The 16,082-nt window shown below is 41.7% G+C and overlaps 1 protein-coding gene across 4 annotated transcripts in view; it reads right to left on the bottom strand.

Annotated features, from left to right (window-relative positions):
- The window catches only part of SCUBE2 (signal peptide, CUB domain and EGF like domain containing 2), a 103,449-nt gene that overhangs the window by 45,518 nt on the left and 41,849 nt on the right, over positions 1-16,082 (bottom strand). For 3 of the 4 annotated variants that reach the window (XR_007518201.1, XM_049890328.1, XM_049890327.1), the window contains exons 15-16: positions 10,174-10,329; positions 9,574-9,780 (exon numbers count right to left, since the gene is read on the bottom strand). Coding sequence is in view for 3 of the 4 variants with exons in the window: in XM_049890328.1 (XP_049746285.1) it covers positions 9,574-9,780; positions 10,174-10,329 (363 nt within the window). In the remaining variant the exon portion in view is untranslated. The remainder of the gene's footprint in view (positions 1-9,573; positions 9,781-10,173; positions 10,330-16,082) is intronic. The other variant, XM_049890329.1, reaches the window with a different exon arrangement.

Genomic DNA, 16,082 nt, shown 5'->3' on the forward strand with positions numbered 1-16,082 from the left:
AGTGTTTTCAGGAGGAAAGACTGATCAACTGTGCCTGAGAGGATGCCTGCAATGAGATGTGAGAGCTGGCAACTAGGTTTGACAACAGAGAAGTTGTCAGAAATCTTAAAAAAAAAAAAAGAAAAAGCCATTTCAGTGGCAAGGTTAGAAATGAAATGCAAATTGACAGAGTGGAGGAAAAAATGGGAGGTGAGGAAGTGAAGACAGTGAGTTTAGATAACCCTTTCAAGTTTTGGTACAGATGGGCAGCAAAAAGATAAGGCAGTGTCTGGCGAGAAGCATGAAGTCAGTGGAGGGTTTGTTTGGTTTTTAAAATAGGAGATAGGTCTGTGTGCTGTTGGAAAGGATCAGCAGAGGATCTAGTAGAGCATCCTCCAAGGAGACAATAGCAGGAGCAACATTCTTAAGAAGGCAAGAGGGATTGGGATTCAGTGCTTGAGTAGGGGAGTTGGCCCTAAATAGCGTGGGCTGCTAATTCTTTTCAAAAGGAAGAAAGTCAGGCCATGTGTGGAAAAATGGAGGTTAGGAGGGTTGATGCAGACCTGGAGTGATGATGCCATTTTCCTAGCTTTCCAGATGCCCACAGATTATCTCTCCCTGTAAGTCTTGTTCAAAGTCAAATTCAACTTGCCCAAGGGGGAATGCTTCCCTTCCCTTCCCTCTCCTTCCCTCTCCTCCCCTCCTCTCCTCTCCTCTCCCCTCCCTTCCCTGCCTAGTCCCTCCTACCCCTCTGGCTTTACTCTTTTTATAAAATCACAGTCATCTCTGACTTCTCTCCTCCCATCAGTCTGCTAGCTGCAGCATCCTACAGTTGTGTCCCTCTTGTCCGACCCTTCTTTTTCATCTCCATGACACCAATGTCCTTTAGAGCCTCACCATCTCTAATCTGTACTATTGCAATAAACTTCCAACTATTTCCCTTGCCTTCTGTTCCTCCCTACCTCAGTTCTGTTACATCTTACCATTCGAGTCACCTTTGTAAAGTGCTTCTCTGATTGTGTCACTTCTGGCTAATGAACCTCCTTGACTTGATTCCTCGGGCTTCTCTCAATGTCATTTGATCCAGTACTAAGCCTTTCACCTCCTTTTCTCTATCCGAGTTTTCATTTTTTCTCACACTCTCTCAAGCACCTATTTTTTTTCTGATTTTCCTATAAATCTGTTCTGATTATTTCTTCCCTAGTGATCACATTAATCTAACCATTCAAGCAACCTACAGGCTTTTTATTGTTGCCTCTTGCATATGAAGGAAACCCTGGTGGCATAGTGGTTAAGTGCCACAGCCGCTAACCAAAAGGTCAGCAGTTTGAATCCACCAGGCGCTCCTTGGAAACAATAGGGAGCAGTTCTACTCTGTCCTATAGGGTCACTATAAGTCGGAATCAATTTGACGCCAATGGCTTTAGTTTGGTTTTTGTCTCTTGCATATGAAACAGGGCTGAGTGAGATGACCTGTGGGAAGCTGGTGCCAGGATCAGAGGCCATGTCAGAAATCTCTGAGCTTACCCCAACTCATTCCTCTTGTCTATCCCCAGTCCAATTTATCAGCAAATCCTGCTCATTTTCCTCCTAAATATCTCTTTAAACTATCATTTCCTCTCAGCTCCGGGCTTTCAGTACTTCTTATCTAAAGCTTTCAAAAGCCCCCAAAATGGTCCTTCAGCTTCCTCCAGTTCATTCTCCACACTTCAGTCAGAAAGATCATTCTAGAACACCTGACACTCCCTGATTAAATCCTCGATGGTACCATGTCACCTAGAAGATAAAGTTGAGGCTCCTTAGCAACACACTCAAGGTCTTCCATGACTTAGCCATGCCCTTCCTATTAGCCTAGATACCCGCCCCATCCTATCTTGCACTCCAGGCTTGTTGTTGTTGTTAGCTGTTGTTGAATTGGCCCCTGACTCATGGTAACTCCCTGAAAATGGGATTGGACAGTTGTGATCAATAGGGGTCTCATTGGCTGATTTTTTTGGAAGTGGATTACAAGGCCTTTCTTCCTAGTCTGGCAGCTCAGCTGAAACCTGTTCAGCATCATAACAACACACAACCCTCCCTTGACAGATGGGTCGTGGCTGCATCTGAGGTACATTGGCTAGGAATCGAACCTAGATCTCCTGCATGGAAGGCAAGAATTCCACCAATGAGTCACCACTGCCCCCACTTTTCAGGCTTAGTAATACCGAAATGCCAATTATCCCTGTGCACACCTCTTTCTCATTTCCCTGAGCTGTTCCTCTGCCCGAAATACTCCTCCCATTTATGCATCAACTCTATATCCTTCAAAACTCAGCTTAGGCTTTTTTTCTTTTAGGAAGTCTTTCTTTGACCTTTCCCTAGGAGAGCTAAGTGTAACTTCAGGGATGGTACCTTATTTATCTAGGTCTCCTTAGCACCCACCACCGAGATGGCCAAGGTGGGTTCTCTATATGAGTGCCATTTGAGTAAGAATGCCACAGGGCGCAGGCTGTACAGGGGTGACAATATTCAAAATGAGAGAGTTAAGAAGATAGGCTCTGGAGTCAGACATGCCTGGATTTGAATCCTGGCTCTGCCCCCTAGTTGCCGGGTGACATTGGGGAAACTGCTTACTTCCCTATGCCTTTGTTTCCATGTCTACAAAAAGGGCATGATGTAAAATAAACTTGTAGTGAGGATTAAATGAGATAGTATGTGTAAAGTGCTTTGCACAATACTGGTCACATTGTGAGTGCTCAATAAATGTTAACATTTTACTAAATTATGTCTTAAATTTTTTTTTAATTAACAGTATTTCTTTTTCTTATCTGTGTGATAAAAATCATAATACTGGCCTATATTGCTAATACAGGCTTTATCTTTTGCCTCATTTAAGACAGAAAAAAAATTCTCTCTACTCAAGTCCAAGTAATTTCTCAATTTTGAAACAACTTAGAAGAAAATGCCCAGTTCATTTCTGCCTCAGGCCCTTTGCACTTGCTGATCCCTCTCCTGGAGTGCCCCACCCCTAACCCCATTAGAGCTTTGCTTGGCCGGGTCCTTCTCCTCACTTAGGTCTCAGTTCAAATGTCACCTGCTCTGAGAGCCTTCCCTGACCACCCTGTGGAGAGTAACCCATCCTCTCCTCTGGTCCTCTTTGTTTTATTATCTTCACAGGATTTATAACTTTTGAAACCATCTTTTTTCCTTATGGTCCACCGCTCTCCTTTAGAATGAAAGCTTCATGAGAGCAGGGCCCTTGATCATCATGTACTCATGCTTTATCCCAAGCACATAGAATAGTGCCTGGCACAAAGTGGGACCTCAATAAATGCTGGTTGACTTAATTTATCTCAATCCCTGCAGAGGGATGCTCTCCTGTTAAAAACAGAATATGTACTTTCCTAGTCTCTCAAGAATCCAGGCACTAAAATACTTTCCAGTTTGCCAGTTGCCTGGATTGTCTCTTTTTAAAATCTCAGGGGAAAAAAACCAGAAATATACTTGCTGGTATATGTACACCCATTGCTGTTGAGTCAATTCCAACTCATAGAGACCCTATAGGACAGAGTAGAACTGCCCCGTAGGGTTTCCAAGGAGTGGCTGGTGGGTTCGAACTGCTGACCTTTTTGGTTAGCAGCCATAGCTCTTAATCACTGTGCCACCAGGACTCCACATACGTATATATATATATCAGCAAGTATATTTCCTAAATAATCTATCCTTTAGCTGGTTTTATGAAAGTGTAATAGCTAGGAATCCATGTCATAGTTAATTTTTCTTTAGACACAAAGGACTTTATGAATTACTATGGCGCTTAAGGAATTTGTTCCTGGGGGAATATAATCACTTATTTTTCCCCATCTTGCTAAACTTGATCACAGATGGCCCAAAGGTCACCTGTAGAACAGGCTGTCCTCAAAGTCCCCAAATGCCAAATTAATTAGACTTTACTATGTAAAAATGACCATGAGAAAGTCAGCCTTTAATTGGTCAGAAGTGATTACGTTCTTCGATATAACTTGGAATTTTAAAAACTTTTTTTTTTAAAAATATTGGAAAGATAATTCAACAGAGAAATAGGCCAAGAATACATTCTCAGAAGAAGGAATCCAAATGCCCACAGTCATATGATAGTACTCTCAGTCTTAGTAGTAATCAAGGAAAAATAAATTAAAATGACATCCTTTTTAGTCTATCAAATTTACAAAAATTAAAAATACATAATAAATAACCCATGTTAGCAAGGATGTGGGAAAATGAGCACTCAGATACAATGCTGGAAGGAGATGGTCTTTTTGGAGGAAAATTTGGCAGTATCTATCAAAGTTTTAAGTATGAGTGTCCTTTGGCTCAGTGTGATGGTACATCTACAAGTCTATCCCACAGGAATACTGGCCACATGCACAAAGAATGATAATCACTGAAGCACTGTTTGTAACAGAAAAATTAGGAATAAGCTCAATGTCCACCAATAGAGGTATGGCTAATAAATACTGGTATCATCAAACAAATAAAGCACCTGGTAGATTTGAACTGCTGACCTTTTGGTTAGCAACTATAGCATTTAACCACTACACCACCATGGTTTCCAAATAAAGACTGGGAAGCTTTAAAAGAAGTAAGGTAGCTCCACCATTAGCACGGAAAGGTGTCCATGATCTACTGTATAGTTAAAAACAATATATAGTACTATTCATGTTGTATTGATGAATTTTTAAAAAAATCTTCACTTTCACATGTTATGGATTGAATTGTGTCCCCTAAAAATGTGTGTCAACTTGGCTAGGTCATGACTCCTAGTATTGTGTGGTCATCCACCATTTCGTGATCTGATGTAATTTTCCTGTGTTGTCAATCCTAACCTCTATGACGTTAATGAGGCAGAATTAGAGGCAGTTATGTTAATGAGGCAGGGCTCAATCTACAGGATTAGGTTGTATCTTGAGGCAATCTCTTTTGAGATATAAAAGAGAAGCAAGCAGAGAGGAGACGGACCTCATACCACCAAGGAAGAAGAGCAGGGTTCCTGCATGGAGAAGCTCCTAGACCAAGGGAAGATTGATGACAAGGACCTTCCCCCAGAGCTGACAAGAGAAAGTCTTCCCCCAGAGTTGGCACCCTGAATTCAGACGTCTAGCCTCCTAGACTGTGAGAGAATAAATTTCTGTTTGTTAAAGCCATCCACTTGTGGTATTTCTGTTATAGTGCTACTAGATAGCTAAGACAACACATAAACCTATAGTGTGTTCTCAACACAGCTGCCAGAGTTTTCCTCTTAAAACATAATTCAGAGCCCTGTTACTCTTCTGTCCAAACCTTTCATTGACTTCCTGTCTCACTCACATTAAAGACCAGAGTCCTCCCCATTATTTATAATTCTGTGTGTAATCTAGCCCACAAGGTCCCTGGGCAGCACAAAATGGTTTGTGCTCAACTACCAAACTAAAGGTTGGTGGTTTGAACCCACCCAGCAGCACCAGGAAGGAAAGGCCTGGTGATCTGCTTCCATAAAGATTACAGCCAAAAAAATCAGTTATACTCTGTAACACATGGGGGTGTCATGAGTTGAAATCGACTTCACAACAACGGGTTTGGTCTTTTGGTTAATCTGGCCCTCTGCTACCCTTGACTTTCCCCCTCCTTTCCTCAGTTCTAGTCACTCTGGCCTCCTTTCCAATACCTCAGGGAATTCTCTTCCCAAGATGTCTCCACAGTTGCTTCCTCCTACCCTTTATGTCTCTGCCTAAATGACACTTCACATAGTGTACACTTTGGGAGAGTACATTCATCTTTACCCTTAACCTAGCCCCAGCACTTTCTATTCCTCTTCCCTGCTTAATTGTTCTTCATGCTCTTATCACCATCTGCTTCATTACATACTTGCTTGTTTATTGGTTCATCATCTGTCTCCTTCCTCCAGAACTATAAACTCCACAAGAGGTGAGATTTTTACTTGCTTTTTCTCATTGCTAGATTTTCAGCACCTAGAACAGCCTCTGGCACACAGTAGGTATGCAATAAATATTTACTGAATAAATGAAATTTCATTTTTTGTATGTGCATAAAAACAGATGTGGAAAAATACACAGAAAACTGTTAACAGTGATTACTGCCAGGAAGTAAGATTGTGGAGTTATGGAAAGAACGTTTGCCTTTTAGTGTATACATTTCTATGCTATTTGAAACATGTACTATTTTGTAAATTAAAAATATTTTAAAAGAAAAACATAATGGTTCCATCTCTCCTTCCAGGTGACTCAAAATACTCTTTTTGGCTCCTATCTGCAGCCACTGATCAGTAACTTCCAAAAAGAACTATCCTGGGCTTGCCTCCACAGTATGTTACCATCTAGAGTTCATACCTATTCAATCTGTTTGCTGAGCAAACAATCCAGGAAGCTGAACTATATAAAGAAGGATGGGGCATCAGGATTGGAGGAAGACTCATTACAATCTGCGTTATGCAGATGATACAACCTTGCTTGCTGAAAGTGAAGAGGACTTGAAGGACTTACTAATGAAGATGAAAGACCACAGAATTCAATATGGATTATACCTCAACATAAAGAAAACAAAAATCCTCACAACTGGACCAATGAGCAACATCATGATAAACGGAGAAAAGATTGAAGTTGTCAAGGATTTCATTTTACTTGGATCCACAATCAACAGACATGGAAGCAGCAGTCAAGAAATCAAAAGACCCATTGCATTGGGCAAATATGCTGCAAAGGACCTCTTTTAAGTATTGAAAACCAAAGATGTCACCCTGAAAACTAAGGTACTCCTGACCCAAGCCACGGTATTTTCAATCACATCATACGCATGTGAAAGCTGGACAATGAATAAGGAAAACCGAAGAAGAATTGACGCCTTTGAATTGTGGTGTTGGCAAAGAATATTGAATATACCATGGACTGCCAAAAGAATGAACAAATCTGTCTTGGAAGAAGTACAACCAGAATGCTCCTTAGAAGCAAGGATGGCAAGACCGCGTCTTACATACTTTGGACATGTTGTCGGGGGGATCAGTCTCTGGAGAAGGACATCATGCTTGGTAAAGTACATGGTCAGCAGAAAAGAGGAAGACCCTCAATGAGATGGATTGACACAGTGGCTGCAACAATGGGCTCAAGCATAACAAGGATTGTAAAGATGGCACAGGACCAGGCAGTGTTTTGTTCTGTGGTACATACGGTGGCTACGAATCAGAGCTGACTCGACAGCACCAAACGACAACAGATTTCAGAAAACACCAGTAAGCCTGATCTTTGTGAAGTTCTAACACCATCAAATAGAACAGGGCCATAAGACACACACATATACCCACACACACTCTGTGGTTTGATGGAGCCACACGCTTGCCGGATAAAAATGGCTTTCTAACTAATATACCTGGCCCTTCTTCACACCCACTTCCTCCCTCCAGTGCAAGGGATGTCACTGCTAATTCTTTATGCTATTTTCTCTACCTGGTAAAATCTTCAACATTGCTGTCAGACAGGGTGGACCTGATTTGGTCCTATGTACGCTACAAAATTCATCCTGTGCTAGAGGGAGTTCTTGAGACAAGACCCACAGTTTCCTTTAGAAAAAACATCCAACCCAATTTGGCGTTGACAAGCATCTCAGGGACACATTCATGCACTACAATAGCTACCCCAGTTGCCACTGAGTCAATTCTGACTCATAGCAACCCCATGTGTTTCAGAGCAGAACTGCACTCTACAGGATTTTCATGGCTGTAACCTTTCATAGGCAGATTGACAGACCTTTCTTTCAAGGCACCTCTGGGTGGGTTCAAACCGCCAATCTTGTGGTTAGTAGCCCAGCTTAACTTTTTTGTGCCACCCAGGGACTCCTTATTGGGAGTTGGTCTATAAGACCCTCAGCACTAGTTTTCCCTGAATTTTTAACCAGCTACAAAGGTTCTCTGGTGAGCTTTTGAGGCCTCTCCCTAACAGAATAGTAAATGGGGGAAGGGAGGGCACAATGTTGCTCTGAGAGTTCACAAGAAAGCCCAGCCTGCCTGTACAGAGAGTCTCTGCAACTCACCAAGGAAGTAGGACAGCAACAGCCAACTCTCACAGCCGCCTCTTTAGTATGGAAACTAGAGTGCTTAGAATTTTAAATGAGAACAAACCAACCAGCTGGGTTGTTTTTACTTTTTTTTTTTTTCTTTTAAAAGAGTCAGCTGGAATAAGTCAAGACATCTGGAAACCAGCCCCTGGTGGACATTTACACTTGATTTTTACTAAGTTTTGGCAAAATAACAGAGTTGGGCTGTGGGGCTATTGCTCACAATTCTCTAGAACAAGTGCCACGGGGCTCAGCTTTGCTTATTCAGAAACACTGATTTATTACTCCTCAGATTAAGCGTCATTTCTCAGTCCTTGAGATTCTAGTCATACTTTAGAAAAAGCATCAGTTTATGCTGGAGGGGGGCTGATTATTTGAATTCTCCTTACTTGGGACCAGAGTATAGGCTTTGGAGTCAGACCAACAGTGTGATCTTGAGCAAGAGAACTTACCCCTCTTACGCTTCAGTTTGCTCATCTATTAATGGAGATAATGAATACCAGCCTCCTAAGGTTATTATGTTAGGATTAAATGAGATAACACATATACAGAGCTTAGTGTTGTGCTAAGATAAGGACTCAATAAATCATTACAATTATTACTATAAAGAGAGATCCCAGTTTTCTCTAAGATTTTTCAGGTAGAAAAAAATAAAAAGCTAAACCCGTTGCCATGGAGTCGATTCCAACTCATAGCAACCCTACTGGATAGAGTAGAACTGCCCCATAGGGTTTCCAAGGAGCAGCTGGTAGATTCGAACTGCAGACCTTTATGGTTAGCAGCCGAACCCTTAACCACTTGAGACTCTCATAATTGCCCAGAACAGTCTCTCACAACAAACACGTCTTGAAAGTGGCCACCCTGGAACCTCTTACCAGCCTTATCAGAGGAGCAGACTGATTTTGCTCAAGTGCTAGATCTCAAATTTAATTCTAAAACACACATGCATAACATACCATGGAACTGACATTAGTGGGTGCCTTGATGAAGCTCAGCGATCTCACGAGGGAGCTGAGTGGCCCCTGACCTCACCTCTGCACAAAGCTAAAGGTCACCATAGGTAAGTCAGAGGGAGCTGATAAGAGAGCAGTGGTGATAATTGAGGTGGAGAAGGCTTATGAATGCCTTATGCCTGCATCCTGCCCTAGCTGGGAAATCACTTTGCTCTAAAGACCACCAACCCTCAGGCCCTTAAAGGGCAACACTCCCTCTTCTCATCAACTCTACCTCTTTCTTTCTGTCCCTCAATTCAACAAACATTTATTGAGTGCTACCACAAGCCAGGCACTATTCCAGGTGCTGGGGACATAAAGGTAAATGAGACTCAGTCTTGGCTCCTGTGGAGCTTCCAGTCTAGTCGGTAGGACAGACACACTCCCTGGCAGTTACCAAATAAGGATGGTGTCCAGAGTGTTTCCCGGAGGGAGCCCGGAGAAGGGAGGATGAGCCAGACTTGCTTTTGGTTACCATTTGTGTTTTTAGGGCTCTAGGCAGTTCTGTTAGCAAGAATGTTCTGGCCAACAGGTCACTCACCACATTGGCTTTCCACATGGCCCTGACCCACTCCACAGGACTCTGCTCGGAGTTCAGATGTTCTGGGAGACTTTTTAGCCACTTCCAGATCCATGCCTGATAGTTGGAGGTGAAACTGCTCCCTGTGGGCAGCTTTCCGGAGTGTGCGGATGGCTTTCCGGAGTCGCTTCTCTGTTCGCTTTACAATGCAGCTTAGATCACAAGAAGCTGCAGGAACAAGAAGGACAGCAGTTGGGGTAGGTCAGGCTGCAACATGTGAGGATGTCCAGACAGACTGCAGGACCCACCAACACCTAGAGTTCCATGTGGGACAGGATGAGGGAGACCTGGAGGTGGGCACCTATTGGGTTGGGCAGCATTTGATTTAAATAGAAATTTGTTGACCAAAATGGTAGCATTGGGTTTTTATAAAGCAGATAAACTTATCAGGTTCCAAACCAATTCAGTTTAGTTTGGGGGTGGGAAAATAAAACAAACAAAAAACAGGAGATACTTCAGTAGTTGCACTAGTTTTTTCCCCAAGGAAGATGAAAAGTGAAAGGCAAAGAAAGAGGAGCAAGCTGTGAGAAGCCTGGCACTGAAGGCTGTTTTCAAACCAACCTGTCACCTCCTTTTGGTTAGTTTCAAGCTCAAACTCAACAGTGATAAACATTTCCTTAGTGGTGCTTGGTCGGCCAGGGGCTCCTGGGACTTGCTTGCCAGAGCTGCATGTAAGGTTTGCGTAGCGGAAGCTCTCTTTTACTGAACTGTGCTTCTCTGTATGAAGAAACAAAATTATCGGAAGCCAAATCCTGGCAAAGTACTCAGTTGAACATTTGCTAGAGCTCAGTAAACATTTCATTAAAACAACTCTTAAGGGACTAAATGATTAACTCCAGATGCCAAGACATTGCAAGCCCTCAGCTTAGAGCACAATGATATTTTAATTTTTTTCTAAATTTTATTAATTTTATTGTTGAGAATACACACACAGAACATACACCAATTTAACAGTTTCTATATGTACAATTTTTTTTATATGTACAATTTAGTGACATTGATTACATTCTTCAAGTTGTGCAACCATTCTCACCCTCCTTTTCTGAGTTGTTCCTCCCTCAATTAACATAAACTCACTGCTCCCTAAGATTCCTATCCTTCAAGTTGCTATTGTCAATTTGATCCCATGTAGATAGTTCTTAAAAGAGCATAACGCTCAAGGCAGACCGTTTCTACTAGTTAAGCTAAACTATTGTTAGGTTTTAAGATGATTTTAGGGAAAATTTTTGGTTTAATATTTAAAGATTATCTCAGGGCAGTAATTTCAGGGGTTCATCCAGCCTCAAGAGCTCCAGAAAGTCTAGAGTCCATGAGAATTTGAAATTCTGTTTTGCATGTTCCCCCTTTTCATCAGGATTCTTTCTATGAAATCTTTGGTCAAAATGTTCAGTAATGGAAGCCAGGCACCATCCAGTTCTTCGGGTCTCATGGAAAAGGAAGCAGTTACTCATGGAGGCAATTAGCCACAAATTCCATATCCTCCACCTATTCCCAACTCTCCTTCTTCCTCTGTTGTTCCAGGTGATTAGAGACCAATTGTTGTGCCTTGTATGGCTGCTTGAAAGTTTTTAAGACCCTAGGCACTATGCAATGAACTAGGAGGTAGGTAGAACAGAGGCACTAAACACGTTATTAGGCCAACTAACTGGGATGTCCCCCACGCGTCTGTCAGTTTGTCGTACTGTGGGGGCTTGTGTGTTGCTGTGATGCTGGAAGCTATGCCAATGGTATTCAGATACCAGCAGGGTCACCCATGGAGGACAGGTTTCAGCTGAGCTTCCAGACTAAGACAGACTAGGAAGAAGGACCTGGCAGTCTACTTCTGAAAAGCATTAGCCAGTGAAAACCTTACGAATAGCAGTGGAACATTGTCTGATATAGTGCTGGGAGATGAGCCCCTCAGGTTGGAAGGCACTCAAAAGATGACTGGGGAAGAGCTGCCTCCTCAAAGTATAGTCGACCTTAATGATGTGGATGGAGTAAAGCTTTCGGGACCTTCATTTGCTGATGTGGCACAACTCAAAATGAGAAGAAACAGCTATAAACATCCGTTAAAAATCAGAACCCGGAATGTACGAAGTATGAATCTAGGAAAATTGGAAATCGTCAAAAATGAAATGGAACACATAAACATCGATATCCTAGGCATTAGTGAGCTGAAATGGACTGGTACTGGCCATTTTGAATCAGACAATCATATAGTCCACTATGCTGGGAATGACAACTCGAAGAGGAATGGTGTTCCATTCACCGTCAAAAAGAATGTTTCAAGACCTATCCTGAAGTACAACGCTGTCAGTGATAGGATAATATCCATACTCCTACAAGGAAGACCAGTTAATACGACTATTATTCAAATTTACACACCAACCACTAGGGCCAAAGATGAAGAAATAGAAGATTTTTATCAGCTGCTGCAGCCTGAAATTCATCAAACATGCAATCAAGATGCATTGATAATTACTGGCGATTGGAATGCAAAAGTTGGAAACGAAGAAGGATCAGTAGTTGGAAAATATGGCCTTGGTGATAGAAACAACGCCAGATATTGAATGATAGAATTTTGCAAGACCAACAACTTCTTCATTGCAAATACCTTCTTTCACCAACATAAACGACGACTATACACATGGACCTCACCAGATGGAACACACAAATCAAATTGACTACACCTGTGGAAAGAGACGATGGAAAAGCTCAATATCATCAGTCAGAACAAGGCCAGGAGCCAACTGTGGAACAGACCATCAATTGCTCATATGCAAGTTCAAGCTGAAGAAAATCAGAGCAAGTTTCGAGAGCCAAAATATGACCTTGAATATATCCCACCTGAATTTAGAGACCATCTCAAGAACAGATTTGACGCATTGAACACTAGTGACCGAAGACCAGACGAGTTGTGGAATGACAACAAGGACATCATCCTTGAAAGAAGGAAGAGGTCACTGAAAAGACAGGAAAGAAAGAAAGCACCAAGGTGAGTGTCAGAGGAGACTCTGAAACTTGCTCTTGAGCGTCGAGCAGCTAAAGCAAAAGGAAGAATTGATGCAGTAAAAGAACTGAACAGAAGATTTCAAAGGGCCTCTCGAGAAGACAAAATAAAATGTTATAATGACATGTCCAAAGAGCTGGAGATGGAAAACCAAAAGGGAAGAACACATTTGGCGTTTCTCAAGCTGAAAGAACTGAAAAAAAAATTCAAGCCTCCAGTTGCAATAGTGAAGGGTTCCATGAGGAAAATATTAAATGATGCAGGAAGCATCAAAAGAAGATGGAAGGAATACACAGAGTCATTATACCAAAAAGAATTAGTCAATATTTAACCATTTCAAGAGGGGGCAGATGATCAGGAACCGATGGTACCGAAGGAAGAAATCCAAGCTGCTCTGAAGGCATTGGCGGAAAACAAGGCTCCAGGAATTGATGGAATATCAATTGAGATGTTTCAACAGACAGATGCAGTGCTGGAGGTGCTCACTCGTCTATGCCAAGAAATATGGAAGACAGCTTCCTGGCCAACTGACTGGAAGAGATCCATATTTATGCCTATTCCCAAGAAAGGTGATCCAACCGAATGTGGAAATTATAGAACAATATCATTAACATCACACGCAAGCAAAATTCTGCTGAAGATCATTCAAAAACGGCTGCAGCAGTATATCGACAGGGAACTGCCAGAAATTCAGGCCGGTTTCAGAAGAGGACGTGGAACCAGGGATATCATTGCTGCTGTCAGATGGATCCTGGCTGAAAGCAGAGAATACCAGAAGGATGTTTACCTGTGTTTTATTGATTATGCAAAGGCAATCGACTGTGTGGATCATAACAAACTACAGATAACACTGCGAAGAATGGGAATTCCAGAACACTTAATTGTGCTCATGAGGAACCTTTACATAGATCAAGAGGCAGTTGTTCAGATAGAACAAGGGGATGCTGATTGGCTTAAAGTCAGCAAAAGTGTGCATCAGGGTTGTATTCTTTCACCATACCTATTTAATCTGTATGCTGAACAAATAATCCGAGAAACTGGACCATATGTAGAAGAACGGCGCATCAGGATTGGAGGAAGACTCATTAACAACCTGCGTTATGCAGATGACACAACCTTGCTTGCTGAAAGTGAAGAGGACTTGAAGCACTTACTAATGAAGATCAGAGACCACAGCCTTCAGTATGGATTGTACCTCAACATAAAACAAAAATCCTCACAACTGGACCAATGAGCAACATCTTGATAAAGGGAGAAAAGATTGAAGTTGTCAAGGGTTTCATTTTACTTGGATCCACAATCAACAGACATGGAAGCAGCAGTCAGGAAATCAAAAGACACATTGCATTGGGTAAATCTACTGCAAAGGACCTCCTCAAAGCGTTGAAGAGCAAAGATGTCACCTTGAAGACTAAGGTGCGCCTGACCCAAGCCAGGGTATTTTCAATCACATCATATGCATGTGAAAGCTGGACAATGAATAAGGAAGACCAAAGAAGAGTTGATGCCTTTGAATTGTGGTGTTGGTGAAGAATATTGAATATACCATGGACTGCCAAAAGAACAAACGAATCTGTCTTAGAAGAAGTACAACCAGAATGCTCCTTAGAAGCAAGGATGGAGGGAGTGTGTCTTACATACTTTGGACATATTTTCAGGAGGGATCAGTCCCTGGAGAAGTACATCATGCTTGGCAGAGTACAGGGTCAGCAGAAAAGAGGAAGACCCTCAAAGAGGTGGGTTGAGACAGTGGCTGCAACAGTGAGCTCAAGCATAGCAACGATTGTAAGGATGGCGCAGGACCGGGCAGTGTTTCGTTCTGTTGTGCATAGGGTCACTATGAGTTGGAACTGACTCGACGGCACCTAACAACAACAGCAACAACAACTGGGATGTCCCATGAAACCATGACCCTAAACCTCCAAACCAAGGAACCAAATCCAAGGAGGTATTTGATTGTACATAAGCAGCCTTAGAAGCTACTTTTTTTTTGTCATTGTCGTAAATATATCTATCATACAACTTTGCCCAGCTCAACTATTTACAGGTGTACAACTTGTTGACAGCAATTATAATAATCTGCAGTGCAACTCTACCCTTGATAATTCGATTTTTCCATCACCGTTAACTCATTTCTCCCCCTGCCTCCTGTCCCTCGTAATCACCAATAAAATTTACTCTCTATACATTTGCCTTTTCTTGTCCTTTTATATAAGTGAGGTCATACGATATTTGTCCTTTGTGATTGGCTTATTTTGCTCAGCATAATGTCTTCAAGCTCCATCCATACTGTAGTGTGTATCAAGACTTCATTTCTCCTACTGGCTAAGTAGTATTCCATTGTATGTATGTACCACATTTGGTTTATCCACTCATCTGTTGATAGGCATTTAGGTGGTTTCCACCTTTTGGCTATTGTGAACAGTGCTGCAATGAACACTGGTATATAAGTCTCTTTTTGAGTCTCTGCTTTCAAGTCTTTTGGGTATATACCTAAGAGTAAAATTGCTGTGCTGGGTCATATGGTAGTTCTAGTTTTAGTTTATTGAGGGGCTGCCACACTATTTTCCACAATGGCTGTGCCATTTTGTATTTCCACCAGCAATGGATAAGGGTTCCAATTTCCCCACATCCTCATCAACATTTTTTGCTGTTGTTGTTTGTTTTTTATCTTGGCCATCCTAGTGAGAGTGAAATGCTATCTCATTGTGGTTTTGATGTGCACATCTCTCTGATGGTTAATGACACTGAGCATTTTTTCATGTGTTTGGTGGCCATTTGAATGTCCTCTTTGGTGAAATGTCTATTCAAGTCCTTTGCCCGTTTTATGACTGGGTTGTTTCTTTTTGTTGTTAAGTTGTCAAAGTTTTATATATATTTTGGTTTTTAGATTCTTGTCAGACATATGGTTTCCAAAGATATTCTCCCAGTCGGTAGCTTGTCTTTTCACTTCTTCGTTAAAGTCTTTTGATGAACAAAATTTTTAATTTTTATGAGGTCCCATTTATTTTGTCTTTTGCTGTTTGTGCTTTTGTTATTATATTAGATAATCCATTGTTGAAAGCTAGGCCTGACAGCATTGCCCTTGCTTGTTTTCCTAAGAATTTTATGGTTTTAGTTTGTATTTTTAGGTCCTTAATCCATTTTTAATTTGTTTTTGTGTATGGTGTAAGGCATGGGTCCTGTTTCATTTTTCTGCACATGACATTTTAACTTTGAAGAGCCTGCATTTCCTCCTATGTAACTTTACAATTTAGCTCTTGAAATTTCTTTTCATGGATAAATGCTGTATGTTTCCAACAGACCAGCCACATAGGTAGAAGACGAGAACCAGGGATTGTCTCGCATTCCTCCCTTCTGCTGACGGCTGGGTCCTACGGTGTTCACGTGTTCTTACAGTTGGTTTCTTTAAAGTTGGACTCTGATGTATCAAGCAGGGGTTGAGGTTTCAAATAAGGCATGCAAACAGAAGTAGAAA

The sequence above is a fragment of the Elephas maximus genome, chromosome 7 (assembly GCF_024166365.1).
Source record: "Elephas maximus indicus isolate mEleMax1 chromosome 7, mEleMax1 primary haplotype, whole genome shotgun sequence".
In the NCBI taxonomy this organism is placed as follows: Eukaryota; Metazoa; Chordata; class Mammalia; order Proboscidea; family Elephantidae; genus Elephas; species Elephas maximus.